At 36.4% G+C, this 22,413-nt stretch overlaps 1 protein-coding gene across 1 annotated transcript; it reads right to left on the bottom strand.

Annotated features, from left to right (window-relative positions):
- Positions 1 to 4,952: 4,952 nt before the first annotated feature.
- EREG (epiregulin) lies at positions 4,953 to 21,100 on the bottom strand. Its single transcript, XM_037529309.2, has 5 exons — positions 21,052 to 21,100; positions 9,345 to 9,431; positions 7,358 to 7,481; positions 6,609 to 6,758; positions 4,953 to 5,104 (listed from the first exon to the last, which is right to left on the bottom strand). Exons 1-5 carry the CDS (start codon positions 21,098 to 21,100, stop codon positions 5,023 to 5,025), a joined length of 492 nt encoding a protein of 163 aa, XP_037385206.1. The 3' UTR covers positions 4,953 to 5,022.
- Between the last annotated feature and the right edge of the window lie 1,313 nt (positions 21,101 to 22,413).

The following is a 22,413-nucleotide window of genomic DNA, read 5'->3' as shown; positions in this document are numbered from 1 at the left end:
ATTATTATATTATATACTTCTCAGTATGACTTTAAAGATCCTAAATTCTTAACTATTTCTAAATAGGAACTCTATATTCCTCTTAGAATGTTCTCCCTGACTTGCCTTAATCAAGTAATGTTTTTCCTGGTGCTGTTATTCTTCCCTTTGAAATGTCCCACAGTCCCTCCTTTGCTTATCAAAGTCCTGTCAATTTTCCAAGGTCCAGTTAAAATCCTGCCTGATCATTAAAATTCTCTTCATTGATGTCATCTTTCTTTAAATTATTTGATACACTATTTAGTATATATGTGGACTTCTGTTTGCCTGTTTGGAATTTGCTTATTCTTTCTATGGTAGTAGCATTCTGACTTTTTCCTTTGAGGGAAAATTTTCTACCAGTAAGTATAAATTTGATGGCTTCTCAATAAAAATGTACTGCTCCTCTGGTTAAGAGGTAAGCCTGTGATTCCAGATGTTATTAATCAGATGTTATTTCATATACCATAGACACTTAAGAACTAAAAATAATTAGATTTCACAACTTCAGAGCCAGCACACTGCTGACTAAATCACCAGAATTTCCTTGGTTCTTTGGATTTTGCTCTAATTCTACTGGACCCCCTATATCCTTCCTACAAAATTTCTCTTGTGTAAGTCAAGATCATTTTTGATCCATAAAAATCGAAGAACCCTAACTACCAAAGCTTTGCTTTGTTTTTCAAATGTCCCCATACCTTCAAATTCCTTTTCTAAGTTTCTTAAAAACTCCAATCATTTAGATGTCAGTAGATTAATTTTTTCCTCTAGCTTGCTTTTAAGTTTTGTGCCTTGTTAATAAAGCAACTAACGATGGTGATTCTACAGTCGGTTGAGTTCATGTATACATTTGTGTTGACATGTAAATATGCATATACTGTGTGTATTTATTATACATATGAATATGTATGATATACTTATATGTCTTTCTTATCTATTTTTCTTCATTTGAATACTCCACCAATTTTTATGTATCACTAGCTAAAAAATAAAGGTTTTCATTAAGTATTGGTTGACTTTCATAAAGAATTAACTTTTATAATTTTTTTTAAACTCTGACTTGTTCCTGACAGAATCTTGAATGCATGAAGCTACATGACACTTATTTCCTTGATCGAATCTGCCATTTCTTTATTGATTTCTGTGACCCTAGATAAATTATTCTACCTTTCAGTAAAATGGTGAGTGTTACGAGTCCCTGCCTGGTATTCAGGCTCATAAATAGAACAGGGACAAACAAATGGATAAAGCACTCTGTAGGCATTGAAATCATGTACCAAGGAAGCCATTACTATAATGGAGGTTCAGATAAACTGCTTTCTGCTGGAAGGTCTGGGGAAGCCAAACCTCTTGGTTGGCAGGTGCTGGGAAGACCTTGAGATAATCCTTTGGCTGATGTGTCCTTTCAAAAGCTCAAAATTTATCCTACATCTCAGTAGGATAACTATTCTTTCTAGAAATGCTCTTTTCAAATATACTTAAAATATTCTTTAAAAGATACTAACATCTAGAATTTTATAATTAATGTGGCTTCTTTTATTTCAAAGAAATTCTTCACCATGTGGACCATAAAATGTGACAAAATTATAAAATTTATTCCCAAGTAAGACCATTATGTTTTTATATCTAAGTACATTATAGTTCTGTCACTGTTTTTAAGCCATTTAATGCATTACAGAAAAAGAGAAAAAGGAGAAATAAGAAAGAGACTCGATTTATCTGTGAAATTTTTTATTCATTGCACTTAATGCATTTTTATTTTTCAATTGTGTTTTTTACCAACTCCCAACAAAAATAAATAAAAATTAACAATATCTTATAAAGTTTCTAAGTTTTCCTTCAATATCTTAAGGTACACAATTATCAAAGCTGATATTGAACACAAACAAATTGATACAATTCAGTACTCTGATAAAATTCATTGTCAAATAAGTTAAACTGCTTGCAATACAACTTTATGTTCTATAGCATCTTTAATATAAACTGTATACCAAAGTGGCTCTTCAAACTTAAAAAGTGCAATTACAGAGTGCAAAAAAAGCAAAGAGAAAAAATATATTTACATTTAATATCACATGTTTTAGATAAAATTATTCTTTAGTTAAAACCTTAAAATGTATGCCAGAACACTGTTTATACAAATTGTTACTCCTCTTCTTGCCATATGAATAAGAGTAGGAAAAAAAAGAAAATATTGGGCAGCAAATTAAAGACTTTTTTTTTCAAAAGTCTACAGAATGGATACCACAGCAAAAATGACAAGTTAGATCAGATATGAGTTTTTAAAAAAAACTGCATTGTTGAAATTAGCAGAAATTAGAAACTAGCATCATGCATTTGCTGTGTTAAAATTGATTTGATACCTAACAGCAGTTGAATTTAGGTTACTTTTATACAGGCTCAAAAATAAAAATCTGGTCCAGTTCATACCACTGGACCATTTTCTCATTGCTTGATTATGGGCAGTGGGATGAGAGCAAAAAGAATGTCTAAGAGAACAGGAAAACTCTATTACATTATAAATATTTAGCATATTACATTAATGTCAGTTTTGCTGTTAATTCTTTAGTACTAATCATAGACTTATGTCCTAGGCCTTAGAGTGTTTCAAATCAGTTACTATGTCACCTTGGTAGGAAGCCATAAATTATGCATTTATGCACTGAACTTATATTTAGCCTCAATAAGTTGGCTATACATAGCCCCTTCTAGAAATACATACATTTATATCTGTAAAATGAGGAAATAAATATATACATTTATATATGTAAAATGAGGAAATACTGAGTAAATTATTGACTCACATTGAATAGAATAAATGCAAGTCAACACATTTCCTCTATTTTTGGGAAACATGAACTGATAATCACCTGTTTTCTTAATGTTTGCTGAGCATTATCATCATTAAATTATTTTGACACATTTTCATCCATAAAAGGCAAGCTGAGTAATACTTTAATATTTAATATGCATTTATAAATAAATATTTGACTTTTTTAGGCATTAGATTTTTAAGCACACTTAAATAAAGAGTAACCATCCCCCAAATTTCTTACAGTTATGTAACATAAACTGAGATGCTTAACAAATCAATAAGGCTCTTCCTCTTTTTGTAAATAAAATAGATTCCAGCAGATTACTTTTCTAGTCAATAATTCCTTGAAATAATCAAGATCACTTAAATTAGGCATAGTTTCTATGTATATAGTAGGTGTCACTATGTATGTATAGGATTTAAAATATGTTCTTACTAGAATATTTGGTGTCAGTTATACTACATGGAAAACAGAAACAGGCTTTTAGATGTCACTAGCTTAATTTTTCCCTCTAGCTTGTTTTTAAGGTTTAGGTCTTGTTGATAAAGCAACTAATGATGGTGGTGAAACTTTAACCAGTTGCGCTCATGTATATATTTGTGTTGGCATGTAAATATGCATATACCAGGTATATGCATTATACATATGCATATATGTTTGTCTTATCTGTTTGTTCTCCTAATGATAAGGACCAGATCCATGGTTTTGTCTAATAGTCATGCATGTACCAGGGTATCTATGATAGAGAAACAGAGGGAGGCAAGTCATGGCACCTCACACTGTAGAGCTCAGTCATCGTTTATTTTCTCTTTGTTGCCCTGGCACATAACAGGAGAAAAGGTAGAAAATGAACAAGCCCTACCTGGCCAGCTATGTGTCCTGAGACTCTAGCCAAAGGTCTAGCATCAATGAGAGAGGCTTCTGTGAGATTGGATGTGGTGACAGCTAGCTGACTGCCCCTGTACCCTTAACTTACTGACATCATGGTTCTAGGCACAGGGGAAATCTTAGTCTCTTCCAAGAAACAAACAAAAGACCTAAAACAGAACCCTGGTTCCACCTTAGCTTCCATAAGAAAGCAAGGTTAAACGTCTACATTTTAGTTTTCAAATGAAAAAATGCATTATGATTTATTTTTCTGATTTTTCCCAACCATATAATTTTAAATCTTAGAAGAAACTCTTTGTTATATTGGTCTTAAATTAAAAACTCTTGTAAAGAAAATGGAAACACTTTTTTCCATCTTTAGATAATATCTAGAACTAATGTCTTATACTTTAAATAATACTTTAGAATAATGACTTGCCATTAAATTTTGGACTATGACTTAACCTTAGAATCATTCAACAAAGTCCCTGTGAAAATACTCTTTAAAAGAAGCACAAATTTTGACTTCAAGTGTGGATTTTTTTTATTGTCTCATGAGCAACAGTGACCTCACACAGATGTACTACAAAAAAAAAAAGAACAACGTAGAACTATAAAATGCCTACTATTTGCATAAAAGATGGCATAGTAACGTCCTCAATTCATTAAACTTGAGGAGAATGTGTTAGAGTTGTGGGTTGGGATAAGGCATTGCCACTTGCCCTCCAAACATAAAGCCATAGCTGAGGATGGGTGGAGGAAGCATAGCCTCTGGGTTTAGTTGTTTCAAATGTGTGATGATTAGCAGACATTTCATATATTCTCCTACCCAAGTCCCATTGCAGTAGTGTTTTAATACATGACATATTGGCTCTAACTTGCACATCAAAGTATAATACAGTCAAACCAATTTCCATTGGTTTGAGAAGTAGAAAAATATAACTTATAAACTGAGTTGACCATATACACAGGTTTACAGAAATCTATCATTTGCTGTCACTTTCTGAGCATTTAACTGGGTATTGTTCACTCCAAAGCAATGTGTAGCAAGTAAATAAGTTTTGAGGCTTTTAATATTTACCCCAGGAAATGACTTCTTACAAAAATAATAATTTTTTTCTATATTAAATATTTTGTATACATTATACATTAGCAAATAGTCTGTCAAAAATAAAACAAAAATAAAAACTTTTCCAAGTATATTAAAAATATACCACTGTTGGCTTAACACATGACCCAACATAAATATTATTAATGAAATAGGAATACTAGCATAACCAGGCTTGTCATGTGTCCCTGCCCATAAGCTTGATGGCTCCTTTCAGACATTTGACAACACTGGATCCCCTGAAGTCACTCTTTCATATTCTTTCTTTGAGTCTTTACTCTTTCGGTATCTGTACCTAGAAATAACCAGAAATGAAAGAGCACTGCAGTTAACAGAAATAAGAACAAAGTATATCAACAAAATAACAAATACATGGACTCAAAAGGTAAATCATTTTGTTTCCAAATGATAAGAGTAAATAGGTTTGGGTTGGACAAAAGAAAGAAAGGGCGTTGAGTTAGGGATCATGTTCTGTGGTCAAACAATTTTGGGAGGAAATGATGAAACTCAATTAAAGAACTTCTCAGAGCTTTAAACCTAATCATGAAAGTTGTAAAAACACAGGAAGGCTTCACACTGAAGCCTGGATTTTTTTTTTTTTTTTTTGCTTTCTTTGTTTCCCTTTTCATCTCTTTTTCTAGAACCAAAGATTAGTCTTTTGATATAAGCAACATTATTACATTCTACCAAATACATTGATATAACACCACCACCAATAAAAATTACAATAACTAGTATTGATCGAGCACTAGTTAAGTGGCCAACGATATTCTAAATGCTATACATTCTTTATTTTATCCTCATAGTATCACCATTATCCTTATTTTATAGATGAAGTGAGTGAAATATAATCTCTGGTGATCCTCTCACCCTCTTGTGCATCTGGCCTGTACCCCAGTTCTTGTATAAATAAATAAATAAATCTTTAAAAAATATTATATTCAGTTCTATAATCCTAACTAGTTAGAAACGCATTAATTATTTGATCAATACTTAAAATCAAACGTGGATAAGATAAATTTAATCTTCCAAATGTACTTTTAGACCTTCAAAATTAGAATATGATATTTTCAGCAAAAAAAAGAAATAAATTCACTCAAATTTATACTGAACAATTTTGTGCCAGATCCAAAATGATGATTTCACAGAGATATATCAAAGGCAGTTATATAACTAATTTATATTGTTCCTATACTTGGTCCAAACCCTGAGAAACCCTAATCTGATATATTGTCAAAAGATAATTCCCACTCTATTTTTCTCAGGTATCAGCATGTGTCAATATAGTATTGCACATAAGGATAGAGCATGACTATTAGAGGAATGGCAAGAGCCATTTTTAAAGTAAACTTTCACAATTGTCTGGAAATTCATTTCCACTAGTTTCTAAAATTTTAAAATCCTACATCTCTAGAGCTATTGACTTATAAAGTATGCCTAATAAATTATGGCTAAGTATGCCATTAGAACCACATGGTTTATGTTCACATGTATTATCAGACTCAATAATGAAAGCAGGACTGTCATAAATGTAGGACAAGGATTTCTCTCTGTATTTTATAGGGGAAGGAATTAATACTCCAAGTTTGACCTGCATAAGGTCACTGGTAATAAGTGAGAGATAAAGAAGGTCAAATCCAGATGTTCTGTGACTAAAACTTCTTTATGAGTATCAGTGCTGAGTCTATTGTCTTCTTCTAAATAAATCTTGTCCATATTTTTACCCACTTTATAAATCTATATTATATATGTCATTTTTAAATGTGGAGTTAAAAAAACCCAAAAAAACACTGACTTACCATCTGCAGAAATAATACGTGGAACCAGCAATTATGACAAGAAAGAACATAACCAGAATCACGGTTAAAGCCACATACTCTTTGCTCAGGGGTTGTTGGACAGTTAAAAAGAAGTGCTCGCATCGGGCACCAGTGTAACCCACATCACACCTAAATGAAAATGCAAGGGAAGGATCAATTATTTTAAAAAATCATGATTACAATAGTTTTTAAGAACTAATCAATCTTTTTGAAAACTAAACTGCAATGCAAGAATCAACAAGGCTTTCCAAAAATTGTAAAGATGATTAAAGTCTGACCTTAGAGGAAGGTCAACATTGATAAAACAGCTCCGTATAGCTCTCAAGCTACAGGACAGCCAGGGAGGCTGACAATCTAAACAATGCTTTATAAGTCTTGTAAGTTCCAGGTGCTTTCTGTCTAGATTATTGGGGTCAAATCTTAATTCAATGGCTGATCTAGAAGTCCAGTGAAAAAATTAAAAGCTGAGCTGCTATTAAGGCACATGTGGGCATCTGAAGCCTTCCACTCATCCACTCCCTGGTGGATCTGATCAATTTCAGAGCTACTACATGTCCCCAAATTTCAAAAAATCTACTTAAGAAAGTTTCTAGTAGTACATACAAACTATGTGCTCATAGTAGGTATAAATTGCACTCCATGAAAAAGTGAAATAATTTCAAAAAATAAAAAGTAGGAAGAGAGATAGAAGTTTAAAGAAAGCTGGTCCTGTCTGTCTGGGCCCTTACCTGCAGGAATTCTGACTCATGTCCACCAGGTAGATGCACTGCCCATGCAAACAGTAGCCGTTCATGTCAGAGTCACACATCGCTATGGACACATGGGCCACACGCGGGTTTTCTTCTGTCTGAACTGTGAAGGAAATGGAAAATTGAATATATTCTGCTACCATCTTTGAAGCATTACTTACCCTTTCCTACTAGTAACCACAGAGCAACTATAACAAAGCAGGTCAGGAGCCAGTCAGTTGAGAATTTTCAGAACTTGGAAATCACACCAGTTATTACACTCTCTGGATCAATAAACACCCGATGGGACATATCCAACAGATGACACGAAACAAAATAAGACCTAGGAATCTAATTCTCAAAGACAACCTTTAAAGATAGAAAAAGTAAGCTGAAGGTACACAAAAATGATGACCTTCCACACTTAACCCATTCATCAACGTTTAATTTTCAAAAAAAATTCTGAAATTTATTTCTCCAACAGTAATTATAAGCTCAAGGCATTAATTGATCAAGAGAGCTTAATTCTATCAGAAAGTCTCTTTTGAGATTACCATCAGAGATATCAATGAAAGCCACCTAAATGTCTGAGGCCTGAATGTGAACTAGACAAACTTTGAGTTAGAAATGACTGAGGGGCCTCGCCCTCCCGGGTGGTGCAAGGGGTTAAGCACAGCACTGTGACGCTATCCACAGCTTCCGCAGCACAAGTTTGATCCCGGGCCAGGGAGATGGTGCGGCAGACCTCTCCTGTCTCACCTGCTGCTCCCCTCAGCAGTGTATTTCAGTCTGCCTGTTCTGCTCCCTGCTCTGTCTCTGGTGAATCTTCTCACCCCTCTGCACCTCTGGACTGTACCTCAGTTCTTGTATGCATAAATAAATAAATCTTTAAAAAGAAATGACTCGGTGAGGCAAATACAACTATGGAAATCTAGACCTCACCAGAAATAGTATTGCAGTCCACATGTAACATTACTTTAGAATATTGTCATTACTGGACCTCCCTGGTAGCGCAAGTGCTTAAGCACCACACTACGAAACTATCTGCAGCCTCTGCAGTACGAGTTTCGATCCTTGGCTGGCCAGAGAGCAACCCATATGGCACAGCAGACCTCTCCTGTCTCGCCTGCTGCTCCCCTTAGCAGTATATTTCAGTCAGTCTGCCTGTTCTGTTCCCCACTCTGTCTCTGATGAATCCTCTCACCCCCCCACATCTCTTGCCTCCATCCCAGCTCTTGTATGTATAAATAGATAAATCTTTTAAAAAAAGAATATTTTCATTACTGAAATAATTAAACAAGAGCACGATGATTGTAACAAAAAATAGGGAGAGGGGTACACCAAAACTCCAGAAAGCCCAGAGATAAAAGACAAGCGAGAAGACGAGTTGTTCAAAATACCCTGGTTCCTCAGATAGACTTTGATTCAATAGCTCAAACTGAATAGTAAGCGCACCCCTCTTGAACTACATCCAAGCTCCCTTGGGATCCTTGAGGGGAAAACACTGGGCATCACTAATTTGAAGTCTTATGCCTAAGCCATAAGTTAAGTACTCCATAAATATTTTCTGAATGAAAACTTAGCTAGAAAGGACAACATTTATTCTTTCTAGAAAGGAAGAGAACAAAATATAAAATATAATAGCTATTGTATGTTAATTTTCCTGTTTTACCTGGGATCCAACTTTTAACAATGGTTTTACAACAAAGCACTGGAGAATGGTCATCTCATTTTCTTTTTGGCATATCTCTTTAAGGTCAAATCTTTATCTCTAACCAGATGTGGTTCCCCTGTGCACCAGTTATTCCTTCAAATAATTTTTCCAGATTGTCATAAAAGTGCTAAAAATTTCCTTTGCTAATACAGCAGCTATCTATCCCCTTCCCCCTCTTTTTTTTCCATTGTCACATATTTTTGGTCTTTGAGTTTACAGTGCCATTAAAAAAACATAATCCTTTGATGGCAATGTTGACAAAACTGGGCTTACTTGAAGCTGTACAGTTATCTTCAGATTCTCCAGGGATGCATGATGGAATCACAGTTGTACTGAGGACGACTTGCAGAAGATGAAAACCTATTTATAGAGGAAAATCAAATATAAATAATTTTTTCCAGGAAAGAAACTTTGATTGGATTTCCATATCACTGCAGGATTTGTACTTGCTTTAATTATTTTACATACCTAAAAATAATGAATGCTCTGCTCCTGTGATTTTGAAGTTTGATTTTCTAAGAATTGTAGCACTGAACAGTTGTAGAATTTCCATTGTTTTACTCCATGAGGCATTCAGAGTAAAGGTAGAACTCATCACAAAAGAAATTTTCAAAGAAAAATCAAGTCAACCTAATTAACATGCAGTATTGATTTAAGTGCCTAAGTTACTCATTACATTGTATTAAAAACAAAAAATAGATTTTAATAAATGCAATCTAAGTAAGGTGAGATTATGCTCAGTCAAATAAGTCAGAAGGAAAAAGAAAAATACTGGATGGTTTCACTCATTGGAGGAAATAATGAAACAGAACAAAGGGTTAAAAAAAAACCCAAAATTTGCAGGCCAACTGTAGATCTGAGGTGAATAGCAGGGGAGGAGGTGCAGGGGGATTTATGAGGATTTACGAAATGAGTAATAATGTAAGAAAAATTAAGAAATTAAGAAAAATCAGATTCCCTTTAATTGCAAGTCTATTTTTCTGAAAAGAGTTTAGTCTCTTCTGTTTAGGTATTTGCACTTGGATCACTCTATCTTTGTCTAGATGATAAACATGAGTATAATGGGCATCATAACTTCTAAATGAGGGTAAATATAATTTAAGCACAACATTTGACCCCATTTGTGGAGTCAACTAAGTATGATGGGAGGCAATTCTGGGGGGAAATTTGAGCTATGTGATTTTGGATTCAATTTTCCCTACTCTAGAGAGTTTTGGGGAGAATGAACTAATTGTAGCAATATAGCTTATGAAATACCTAAAATACCAAAGACTCCTATAAATGGTCCAGCTAGCCTCTAGCTTTAGCAGTAAATGTGGGTAGTGCCCTCTGCTGTTCTATAATGTGATTTTAAATTTCTTTGTAATTTGGTATTTTAAAGGGTGATTTAATCCAAATAATAAAGGATTTTATTTTTTCTCAGTCAAAGGAGGTTTGCTGGTAATTTTCATATTTTTTGGACACTGAAACCTAAATTACAAGTCAGCATCATAGTTTGTAATTCCATGTTTCCAGCATAACACAATAAACCTAGAAAGTAGTCTTCTCTAAGAATGTCTATGAATGGCTTACATAAGACCAATTATCTAGTGATCATAGAAGAGTTAGGAATCTTATCTTTTGACATAAAATTTCCCAATGTTTCAATGATTTGAAAATACTTTTTGAAAAGTTTAGAAGTATTTCCTTCCCACTCCATATCTCTTAACAATATAAATGTTGCTTCAATTCTCTTGTAGAAAAAAAGTCATGTTTTGTAAATGATATGAAGTGGTTAAAATCTGAATGTCATTATCAGTTGAACTGAGATGCAAGAAGATAACTGTCTGCATAGCTTTTTATGGAGGAGAATCTAGATTCCCATCTGAGCCAATTTTATTCTACATCTCATTATAATTTTGTCATGCACTTTTCACTACTGAAGAATTGAACCCTTTAACTCACATAATCTGTTCAACACAAATTGGAATTCTAGATGTGTTATTAATCCTTGAGCCTCCTATTATCCCAGGTTTCCTTAGCTGAGGAAAGCTTTGGAGGAGACATTACTGATTCCTCCACTATGAAAAAGCCACATTCATCATGCAAATACACATCTGAAGCTTGTTTCTCATCCTTGTGCAAATCAGAGATTATCATTTCCTGTTTGGAATTGTTTACAAACTGCAACCTGCAACTACTATAAAATAAAGCTAATTGTTTCGGTATGTTCCTTCTTAGTATTTTTTTTTTAAAGTTTTATGTAGTTGTTAGTTTTTCCATTGTTGCAAACTGTGTTCCAGTTGGTCAAGCCACAGGTGAAATATTTTTCTTTGTGAATTAAAGAATGTTCAGTGCAGGGCGTGCCTCCACCAAAACTGGGCTCTTCTAATTTGTGACCCTCCCTTGGACATAGTCCATCATTCAGGATGGTTTCTGTGAGACTGCCTACATTAATCGAACATCCGGATATTTATAGATGAAGTGGCAAAGAACTTTAAATACTTTTTTCTCAAGTGAAAGTGTTTAGACTAAAGTTCCATCATGGATATATGTAGCTAACAGGATGGCAAAACTGGTTCTAAATCATGTGTCCATCTGCACAACTCCATTGTTATAAAACATGGCTCTCAAGATTCCCTCAACCTCATTGCACTCCCGGACCTTGCAAACCAGCGTTGAGGAATAAGTGGAGATGATCAAAAGAACAAAAAGCACCACCTAAAGAGAATTCTGACTCCCAAATGTTGCCCTTAAGAATCATTACTCATTTTAAATTCAGATAGGGAAGTTGTTTCAGTTTTTCATGATTTTGGTGTTACTTGAACATAATAACCTATGATTTAATTGCAAATATAGTTTTCGATCATTAACCATGGGTTTGTGCTAAGAAAATAATTCATTATGAAAGTAAAGATTGTGGGATGTGTCAGTGTGTCAGAAAACAGCTGTGGGTGGCAAGCGCTACATTGGTAACTAAGACACAGAGCAATTCAGTATCGGGTATAATGGGGTAAATCTTGAACTCAAAATCAACTGCTGGATTTCTATTTCAATAATGCTATGAAAATCAAAATCCCTACCGTGGTAACTATTTCTGTTGAACTCCAACTGGTTTTAGGAATCTGAAGCTCACCTATTCACCTCTCTACCTTTACCTTTCAGAGATTGTGTTTCAGTGAAATCTCAAATGCACCAGCAGGAAGTGGTGCTGGTGACTCACAGGATACAAATCACCTCTACTCTGTGAGTCAGGGCCAGCCTACACCCTTACACAATATTGGGGACCTCGCGTGGGAGAGGTTGAGTGCTATCACCCAGATGGGGGTAGCACTAAATATGGTGGGTCCTGGGGACCTAAGAAGTGCTTGCCCAACAGTCAGGAGGAATGCCAGATATAGAAACTGTCCTCATTGCACATGGTTTCTTTTGACTTTGCTTCCTTATAGCTACACTGAGGGGCTCACCCAGGAGACCAACACTTGGTGATTGCTAAGCCAATTCCACATCTAGTAAATTCTTAGGGATTAAGGGACTCTCCTGAAAAACAATCAAGCAAATAAAATGACGCCCATAAAATGAGATAGGTTCTAGAATGAAAGGAATGCACCTTATTTTCCAAATTTAACCTTTTACAATATTTACACCAGAACAGCAAACTCATAATGAATCATCGAATTTGCCTAGCCCAAACAGGTAGCAAAATCAGCTTTGTTCACACTTTTGCTGTGGCCACATAACTACCTACTCATGGACTGTTAGTTTTCTGCCTTCTCCCATGACAGTCTGTAATTTTAGAATTTGCCTGTAACATAGTAGGCATGTTAGGTCTTGAATACTCTGAAGGAGTGACATACACTTTCACTACTCTCGGATACCATTTTATTTAAGTGCAATTCCTCTACTAGATAAGGTCTTTCTTCATGTTGAACAAAATAACTGCAAATTTTATCATATCAGATAACAAAAATATTACTGCCAGTGTTTTCTACTAACAGTCTATCCTTCAGAGGATAAAATATATTTAGAAAATAAACTTTGCCTTCAGTAGTCATTTTCTTCCTACAGGTTTTCAATGCTAGCTGTATAACTTTCATTAAAAATTAAATATACCCACTGTTTCCCTCAGCAGTATATTTCAGTAGATCTGCCTGTTCTGTTCCCCACTCTGTCTCTGGTGAATCCTCCTACCCGCACACCTCTGGCTTATACACCAGTTCTTATATTCATAATTAAATAACTATTTTTAAAAATAAAAAAAGAATTAAATATAAATACCAACTATCCCTATTTGATATAAAACAGAGATTGATATAATAATGGGTTGCAAATAAGTGTTTCTTCTAATTTTGACTTTTAAAAAATACCCATAGGGACTTCCTTGTCAAGTGACAAGAAAAGATTCAATGTTTAAAGATAAGCATTTTAATAGTTTTAAAATGTTTAAAAACAATGTTTTTTCAATTCATAGGTATTAAATTATAATCTGCAATTTTGGTAGCAATTTTTAAATCATACTTCAGGAACTCATATATTTTAGTCATCATACAATTGTTATATATAACACTCTCCAAATCAGAATTAATGAGTCAAAATATGAGGGTAAGGTTATTTTAACCTAAAAATGGCTTTGGGTGGCAAGCTCAGGTGAAATGGGGAAGTCTTAAAATGGAAATGTTCCCAGAATACAGAAGGGCACATATTACTCAGTATAAATATTACTATACAATTTATATTAAACTGGGTGTTGGGATTTGTGACCAAGAGCTATGTATATGGGACTTGCATTCCTTCAAAGCCAGATACATCTTTAGAGTACTATTTTAAATGTTTTATTGAAAATATTTTTTTCTTCAAGATAATGTTATGCAGGGAATCTTTCAACAAACTTTTCTACCTTTACTCCTTTGCACTTTGCTTCATCCACCTGCCCCTATTGAGACAATTTAGAAATTTGAATTATTACTATGCTATTGTTTCAAAAGAAAAATATTCTAAAGGAGCAAAGAGCTGGGAGCTTGAACTGCTGGGACATCAGTCAAGGGAAGGTGTCGGACGCCCAAAATGGCCCTCAGGCTTGCTAACACTAGTTTGGATTATAAGTTTGCTGATTGCTTTCTTTTCATTATATTCATGTGGTGGCCTGTAGCACTGAATATTTTCTGGAATTTTTTGAAGTCTGTTGACTTTCATGCATTTTTTTTAAAGATTTATTTATTTATACAAAAAAACGGGGTACAGGCCAGATGTGCGGGAGGGTGAAAGGATTCACCAGAGACAGAGTGGGGAACAGAACAGGCAGACTGATGAAATGCACTGCTGAGGGGAGCAGCGGGCGAGACAGGAGAGATCTGCTTGCCATGTGTGATTCTTGCCGACTGGCCATGATTAAACCTGCGCTGCAGAGGTTTCAGACAGCTTCACAGTGTATCACTCAACCGCCTGCACTACCAGGGAAGCTCTCATACAGTCTTTATAGAAGCCTATTGCCAAAAATGAATTTGCAGGAGGACAGTTTTAATCCATGAGTACTAAAAAAGAGTAGAAATGAGTATGTAAAAGGTGATATTCAAAGTCTCAAAGCTAATTACTTTTCATACTAAAAAATCCGTGTAATGCACCTAGCACACTGGAAGCTGCTAACGCATTTTATTTTGTATAAATGTGTTTTTTTGGTTAACACTGTCCAACTTCAGTGGGAGGCACATAATGAGTTGGAAGACTCAGTTCTACCAGATAAATGGAAAAGAAGGAGTGCAGCTTTTCTATACTTATTATTTGTAACTACATCTTTTAAATTAGATTTGTTCCATAAATACCTAATGAGATCTTTCTACACACAGTATATTGAGTAAGACGCTGAAAACAAAGTTAATACAAAGGACATAGTTCCTGTCCTAAGTAGGATTAGGTGGAACTAGATACTTGTGAAGTGGAGTGGAAAGGAGAAAATTCATAAATGATGTCAAGTTTCTGGTTAGAAAATACCAAGTTGGGTAGTGCCATTAAAAAGTAGAATCAGGGCCTCCCTGGTGGTGCAGCAGGTTGATCGCGGTGCTGTGAAGCTGTCCTCAGCCTCTGCAGCATGGGTTCCATTCCCTGCCTGCAGGGGAGATTCCCACATGAGGTGGCAGACCTCTCCTGTCTCTCCTTCTGCTCCCCTCAGCAATGTATTTCAGTCTGCCTGTTCTGCTCCCCACTCTGTCTCTGGTGAATCCTCTCGCCCTTCTGCACCTCTGGCCTGTGCCCCAGCTCCTGTATAAAAATAAATAAATCTTAAAAAAAAAAAGTTAAAAAAAAAAGTAGAATCACAACAGGACAGGTTGAAGTGGCATTGGCAGCTAGCAGTCATGAAAGGAGGGATAATGAATGAAAAAATTTGGTCTATGGTTCACATATTATCTATTTATACTTATGAGGTACTTGGGAATATTGATATTGAGTTAAAAAGTCAAAATAGTTACTGGAGTCTATCTGAAAGAAATATGACCAATGAAAACAGAGAAGTGTTTTAAAACATTCATATGTTTCAAGGGAAATATTATGGAATGGAAAATAATAGAACTTTAGAAATATGGGATAAGGAGTAAGTAGAAATGGCCACAGAAACTGGAGGAAAAAGAGAAATTGAGTTGTAGAGCAAGCGAGCAGAGTTATCCAACGAGGTACAGGTGATCAACAGTGAAAAGATTTAAAAAATTGTGAACGACTTCATTATATATAAGATTCATCATTATTCAGAGCAAATGGTGCTAAAATCATCGGGAAAAAAAGTAAGTTGATTTTTTGATATTGAATTGATTTGATATTTGCACGCAGCTTACCATTTAATATTTTTTATCTTGGGTAATTTAAATTTTGATTACTCAAGCTGTGAATTCCAAGGGGCACTGTGTAATAGCAATGGCAGATACATTAGGCTAGTAGTATTCAACCAGCAGTGATTTTGGCAAACTGATATTTTGTCATGTCTGGAGACATTTTGGGTTGTCACAACAGAGGGTGATGCTACTGACATCTAGTGGGTAGAGATCAGGATTGCTATTTAACACTGCAATGCATAGGACAGCCCACCACAAAGAACTATCCAGTCCATACCATAAATAGATCCTAGACACAACACACATGAACAGTCAAGTCCAGTTCTAGCTTGAATACTACTTTTAGGCCTCTGCAGCTGAATTTCCTTATCTCTGAAAACAGAAACCTAGGAATGGAGTGGAATAGAGGGGAAGATGGAATTTAGATTAGATTACTCTAAAATTCTTCTCATTTCTAAAACAATACTTCTCTTTCACTAACTGACAATCCATCATTCAGTCATATCACTGTTCAGTTTCTCCCCCTTTCTCTCTCTCTCTCTCTCTCTCACACACACACACACACATACACACAGTGCAGCAGTGCAGATATAATTAAAATTTTATTAGGCATATGATCAATGAATAAATGCTACATTAAGAAATAGAAATGAGAAGCAAAGAAAAACTATTAGACTTTAACAAAAACATCAAAATCGAGTTTTCAAAAACTATTGCTTAATCTCAAAACATATTGCTTCTTGATCACATTTTCAAAGAGCAGATGGTGAAGTCAAAACAGTGAGGTGAGAAAGCTGATTAAGTAACATTCCAATCATCCAGCCAACTAACATTTAGTGAGTGTTTAAGTCTATCACACTGTGGATGATAAATGGTAAGTACAGTAAGGAGAGAGGGGGCTGGATACACCGTTACAGAGTGACCTGCAAGGCAGGACTGGGGGAATGCACAGATGTAGTGGTGTATGGGGGGGGGGGACAAGCTGAATATTTATTTTTGGTGGTGGGAGAAGGTGAAAGGGCTTATCAGAGAAGGTCTGATATTATTCTTTAGTCTAAAAGCATAATGTTCACTGAAAGTGAAGAGTGAGTTGGGGGTATCCACTGCAGATGGTACAGCAGATTCACACATGGAGCTGGGCAGCTCACTTCTTTTAAGTATGTTATATCATTGATACAATGAGAAAAATAATTACTTTCCTGGCTATTACAAAGATAAAATGAAACATTTTCTAAGAAAGCACTTGGTGGCAATGGTGATAACAACTCTAACTTTAAGACTGCTTTTTATATTCTAATATATGTATTAACCCATATACAATAACCTGATAATATAGCTATTATGAGCTCCATTTTACAGATGAAAAACTGAGGTTCAAAGAGGAACAAATATTTCTAAAGTATGAAATGATACTAGATTGTGAAATCTGTATCCTTTACACGATAACTCTTGGCTCAAAACTACAGAGTTTGACATATATAAATGTGTGTGTGTGTGTGTGTGTGTGTGCGTGTAACAGAAGACGCTCTTCCCCTTATCCTGATGGATTTTCAAAAGAACTTGTATTTAACTCACTTTCATATCTCAAATTTAAAAATCAGGTTTTTGACCTAAGAAATGAGGGGTTAACATTATTTTCTGAACAATTATTAAATCACCTTGTGAACTAAATCATTACTTTAACCTAGAATGTCACAGAACCTTTATTTGCCCTGTAACTAGACACTCAGTCTTACACAAATGGCATTGCCAGAGGACACTGAGTCTGTTGCATTACTTCATTTTTTCAGAGGTTCCAGAATTGCCATACCAAAGTGATGGCTGTCAGGGTGCTCCTCCTTGAGGATATCTCCTAATATATACAGCTCTGAGGATCCTTCCCATTGTCTTCCAGTGGAATGTTCGGCAGTTACAGTCATACTAATTAGACAATTTGCATAGACCTATATTCAGTGAGGACTGACAGATGAGGAAACCACACCTGCATTGACAGTCTCTTTGAAGAGGATTTTTTACATGACATTTACATCTCTTGAATGACCATTAACCAGGAAATAGGAAATTCTTCTGCAAAAATGAACAAGACATTCAAATTTAATTTTTTCCAAATTAACTATGTGAGATAGGACTTTCATAAACCCAGGCAGTACATCTACTTTCTCACTGCTAATAGAAATGTGCTATGGATTTCAACTTGATCATTTATTGATAGTGTATTCAATCACAATAATATAAAAGGACACTGGGAATAAAAAGGATATCCGTATTCTACTTCTTGATTGTTCTATATCATATACATGTAGGAAATATAAAGACTTGAGTCAGCTACCATCAATGAGCGCTTTATAAAAAGTCATTTTTCTGGGAAATGTGTAGATTTAAAATGCTGAATTTAGGTTAAGTAAAAAATTCAACATATTTTGGCACAGCATAAGTCTGTGCCTGATTTTGTGTGACACCATAAAGGTATGATTTTCATACATAAGCCTGTCCCTATAAAAGATTTAACTATGGGGTAAACCCCCCAGACAACTACTACAGAACTTACTATCTTGATTATGCTTCTGATAATCTAGAGACCCTCTGACTTCTTACTCACAATTCCACAATGACCTTGCCAAGCACTGTCTCTTAATACCTTGTAAGGTATTTGAATTCGCAGAGTCTTAATGTCTTCATTTGTCAAACTGGGCTAAACAACCCTACCTCTTGCAGTTAATTTGAGGAGTAAAAATATGATTAGTTTGTGTAAAGTACTAATATACAATGTGGTTGACTCACAGTGGACATCTGGTAACTGTCTCCTTCCCAGATCCTGCATTTGAAGCCCACTCCCCACTCCTGAGCCACACATCCCAATTGGCCAAGTTGTTTATATAACAAAATGATGTGGAGGGTAAGTAGAGTGCCTGGGTCCAGACAAGAGAGGCCTATCATGTTTTCTGCCCATTATGTGTCATTTCAGGTTGTGCTTACACTCAGGGAGCTTATAAACTCTCAGGATCAACAGAAAATCTCTGAGGCAAGCCAATGTCTCATGGAGAGCTGTGCTTCTCATATTTTCAAGAAAAAATGTTCATTTTGCTTAATTCTCTGTCACTCTGCAATGAAATAGGAATAAGTTGTCTTGGGGATCTCATTACTAAACAGGCTTAAAAGCTCATTTGGGTTTCAAAATGTTTGACTTTAGCACTGAGACCCAAAGTATTAATCACAGAACTCCTGGTAAAAATTTTCCTCTTTGCTGTGAACAATCACAAGATTTGAAACAATAATTCAACTCAAAAATTGTATACTATTTAAAAATTTGTTATCTGGTTTGGGGCAGCTCATGTTCAGTTAGCTAAAAGTGCTAGCAAACACAGGTATAAATTTTCTCAGCTTAGCCTTGTTTTCTTTGGGACTGTCAGTCATGGTTCCCAATATTTAAAGGCAGAACCTCAATATCAAATATTTCTAAAATTTAAAAGTAACTGAATGATTGTGTAAACATGTGGCAATTTTAAATCTACATTTGTTGGAGGCAGAGGATGCAATTGAAGTCATCTATATTTTTTCAGTCATAAAAGCATACAATCTACACAAAAGGAATAATGAATTTTTGGCTAAAATCTAAAACAAATGTCTCCTCCTTTTGAAGGCTAGACATACGTGAAATACATTTCTAGATAATCTTTTGCTGTGGTGGGTTAGAAGGGCAATTTCAAGAATAACAGGTGGCCTTGTCTTTTTTCCGTGTACTTTCAAATGAGTCTATTGGACTTGCATACCTGAATAGAGTATAGAGATATGAGATAGAAATTCAAACAGGAACTTTCCTAGTGGCAGAGAAATATCTAAACAAACTGGGAAAACAGAAACTGACCTAGCTCATTTGGAAATGGGCTTGGTGGCTGATGAAATAGGTGAACTATAATTAAGTAATGCAATAAAGGAGTTAAGCACTTTCATGACAACAAAAACACACACAACACACACACTAAGTGGGTAGAAACCAGGTTATTCATAGGCTATTGCTGTCTCAAATTAGAATATTCAATGAGTGGCCTGAACAGACACTTGCATTGTTCAGATGTAACCTTACAGATGGCAAGTAAAAAGCCCTGAGCCATTCTGACCTCGGGGTTAATTTCTAACTCTAGGAAGACTGTCACCTTTCTAATTTCATTCTTTTCAGAGGCAGCAAAACAGCAAAGCCACATTATTTACTGATAATCTTTTAACAAGTCATTCTTAACAGTTTTAATAGAAGCCATAGATCCAGTTGGCACTTATGTTCCTGTACTTGGAGAAGTAAGTTCCAACTATGCATAGTATGCATTTCATTAAGTCTCCCAACCCTGAGATAAAGGATCTAGAAATCGTAATTTAACTGTCACATCCTGTACAAGTAAAGTTAGTTTGTTAAGGGGAATTCTTCTCTTTGCAACTCCAGAGTGTGAGACATGCAACCTCTGTTTCCTTATTAAAATTTTCATGTAAGCGCCAAAATCCTCTTGAGTTGAAAGAATTGGGGAAAAGTGATTATTTTCAAGCCAGGAAGGTTACATAAGGATTTTTTTTCCCCCCTTGTCCTCAAGAGCTAAGTAATCTCAACTCGGAAAATAGCATTAAAATACAGTCAAAGATTGCGGGCTACATCTGCAACTCAGGCAAAGCTGGTACACGCACCTGCCAGTGCCCCCTTCAAGTTTAACCATTTAGAAAACTGAGAGCACCCCGGCAGGAAAGATCTCTTGTGCTCGGGTCTAGTTTCTACTCCATCTCCTAGAGCCCCTCGGGGCCCCCCATCCCAGCCTCCACAAATAGAACTAAACTTGAAATGTCAGCAGCGCTTCCCCGGCTTTTGGATGGCTAGAGCTGGAAAATATTCAAAAGAGAAAACAAGTTTTTCTTCTTCTTTTTTTTTTGTTATTTTGCCTAATACGGAACTCTATTAATGCGTGCACAACGTATATAACAATAGTTAATTCATCAATAAAAGACATTTTTAATACCAGTCCCTCTCCCAGCCCCCCGCCGCACCCTATTCCATGCCCGCCTGGAAGAAAAGACGCAATCTCATAACTGGAGACCACGTTTTAATTAGAGTACACTTTAACCTAGTGCAAAAGTCCCTACTTGTTCCCCGACAAACGCACACCCGCGGCGGTAGCGTCGGGCGGCGGCTGGAGACTTACCCAGGTACAGCAGCAGCGCGGGGACCCCACCGGCGCGACGCGGCTCCATCCTCTCTCTGGCCCGGAGCGGGGACGCGGCGGGCGCTCGGGCTGCGCTGCGGGCGGACGGCGGGGAGCCGGCGCGGCTGCGGGGTGCGGCTGCGACGCAGGGGAGCGCGGTGGAGAGTCTGGAGGGGCCAAGCTTCGGCTGCGTCCTGCTGACACCCGGCCCGTCAGGCAAGTGAGCTCACATTGCCCGGCGCTGCGACCTTTATAAGGGACAAGCTCGGTGAGGTTCGAAGTGCCCAAAGTTTCATAATCGGCCCCGGGGGAGGAGTGGCTGGAGGATTGTCCGGATGTCATCCTCCCTCTCTGAACACCTGAGAGTGGCTGAGGAATGAAATAATGTCCTTCTGGTGTCCTGGGGACTACTCCCCAAACTTTTCCATCTCCCTCTTGACTCTTGCGGGAGGAAGTGCAGAGCTGGACCTGATGCTTGGTTGGCTTGTGGGGTCACTAGCCGGATCGTGGGTGGTTTTAGGTGCTCTGGTGACAGGCCTAACTTGAATCACAGTCAATCCGTCAGCCAGGACTGCATGCTTTTTGGGTGTGTGTGTGTGAGGGGAGGGGGGAGAGAGAGAGGATATTGTTAAAGTTTGTCAATGTCTCTAATGCCCTCCTCATATTCATGTCCACCTGCAGCACAGGTGCCTTACATATCTCCGCCTTTCTTCTCTTTCTTCTTAGCCCCTCTGCTTCTAGTGTAGTAGAGGTGTGTATGGCTTCAAAGTCCACTACTGTTTATAAAGAAAATCCTCCAGTTATTTTTTTCTTCCCTCTGACATCAGTCATTCTGGTTTCTTTAATTCATTTTACCTAAACTTTGCCTTAACCTTTCACTTCCATCCGAAAATCTTGAAATGACTTCCCACCCATTGCCTTTTGAACAAGACTTGACTCCAGTGAGAAGGAACCCAGTCTACTCAACCTCAGGTCCCATTAGTTCACTAGACAAATTGTCTCACCCCATCACGCTGGAAAATTATTCTTATTGCTTATTCCCACCTTCCTACTTGAATTGATGGGGTTACAGTGAGAAAATGGCTGCCATTTACTGGAGTTAATCAAATCCTACTCATTTTCATGGTTCTCCTCAAGGGCCTGCATCTCAACCTTACGGGATGTCTTTACTTTGTGATATTGTATTGTTTAAATTGGTTTCTCTCCCCCTACACTCAGAATTCTGAATCTGGAACTTCCCACTTGATAAAAGTGTTTTGTATTATTTAACTTTCCTTATTTGTCAGTCATACATATGTTCAGATCTGTATAAATATAGAAATTCTCTTACTTTTCATTCCACTCTCCTATAAAGCCCAAGAA

The sequence above is a fragment of the Talpa occidentalis genome, unplaced genomic scaffold (genome assembly GCF_014898055.3).
Source record: "Talpa occidentalis isolate TD23 unplaced genomic scaffold, MPIMG_talOcc4v2.1 talOcc4.6, whole genome shotgun sequence".
NCBI lineage: Eukaryota > Metazoa > Chordata > Mammalia > Eulipotyphla > Talpidae > Talpa > Talpa occidentalis.
This window is presented reverse-complemented; position numbering and strand designations above follow the sequence as displayed.

What these genes read in the sequence shown, in the direction of transcription:
- EREG (XM_037529309.2), bottom strand. Translation starts at nt 21,100, where the DNA reads ATGGAGCCGCGTCGCGCCGGTGGGGTCCCCGCGCTGCTGCTGTACCTG. An exon ending in AGATAACTGTACAGCTTCAA is followed by an intron (nt 7,482 to 9,344) that starts GTAAGCCCAGTT and finishes TTTCCTTCACAG; the next exon opens with TTCAGACAGAAGAAAACCCG. An exon ending in ACGTATTATTTCTGCAGATG is followed by an intron (nt 5,105 to 6,608) that starts GTAAGTCAGTGT and finishes GGTTATTTCTAG; the next exon opens with GTACAGATACCGAAAGAGTA.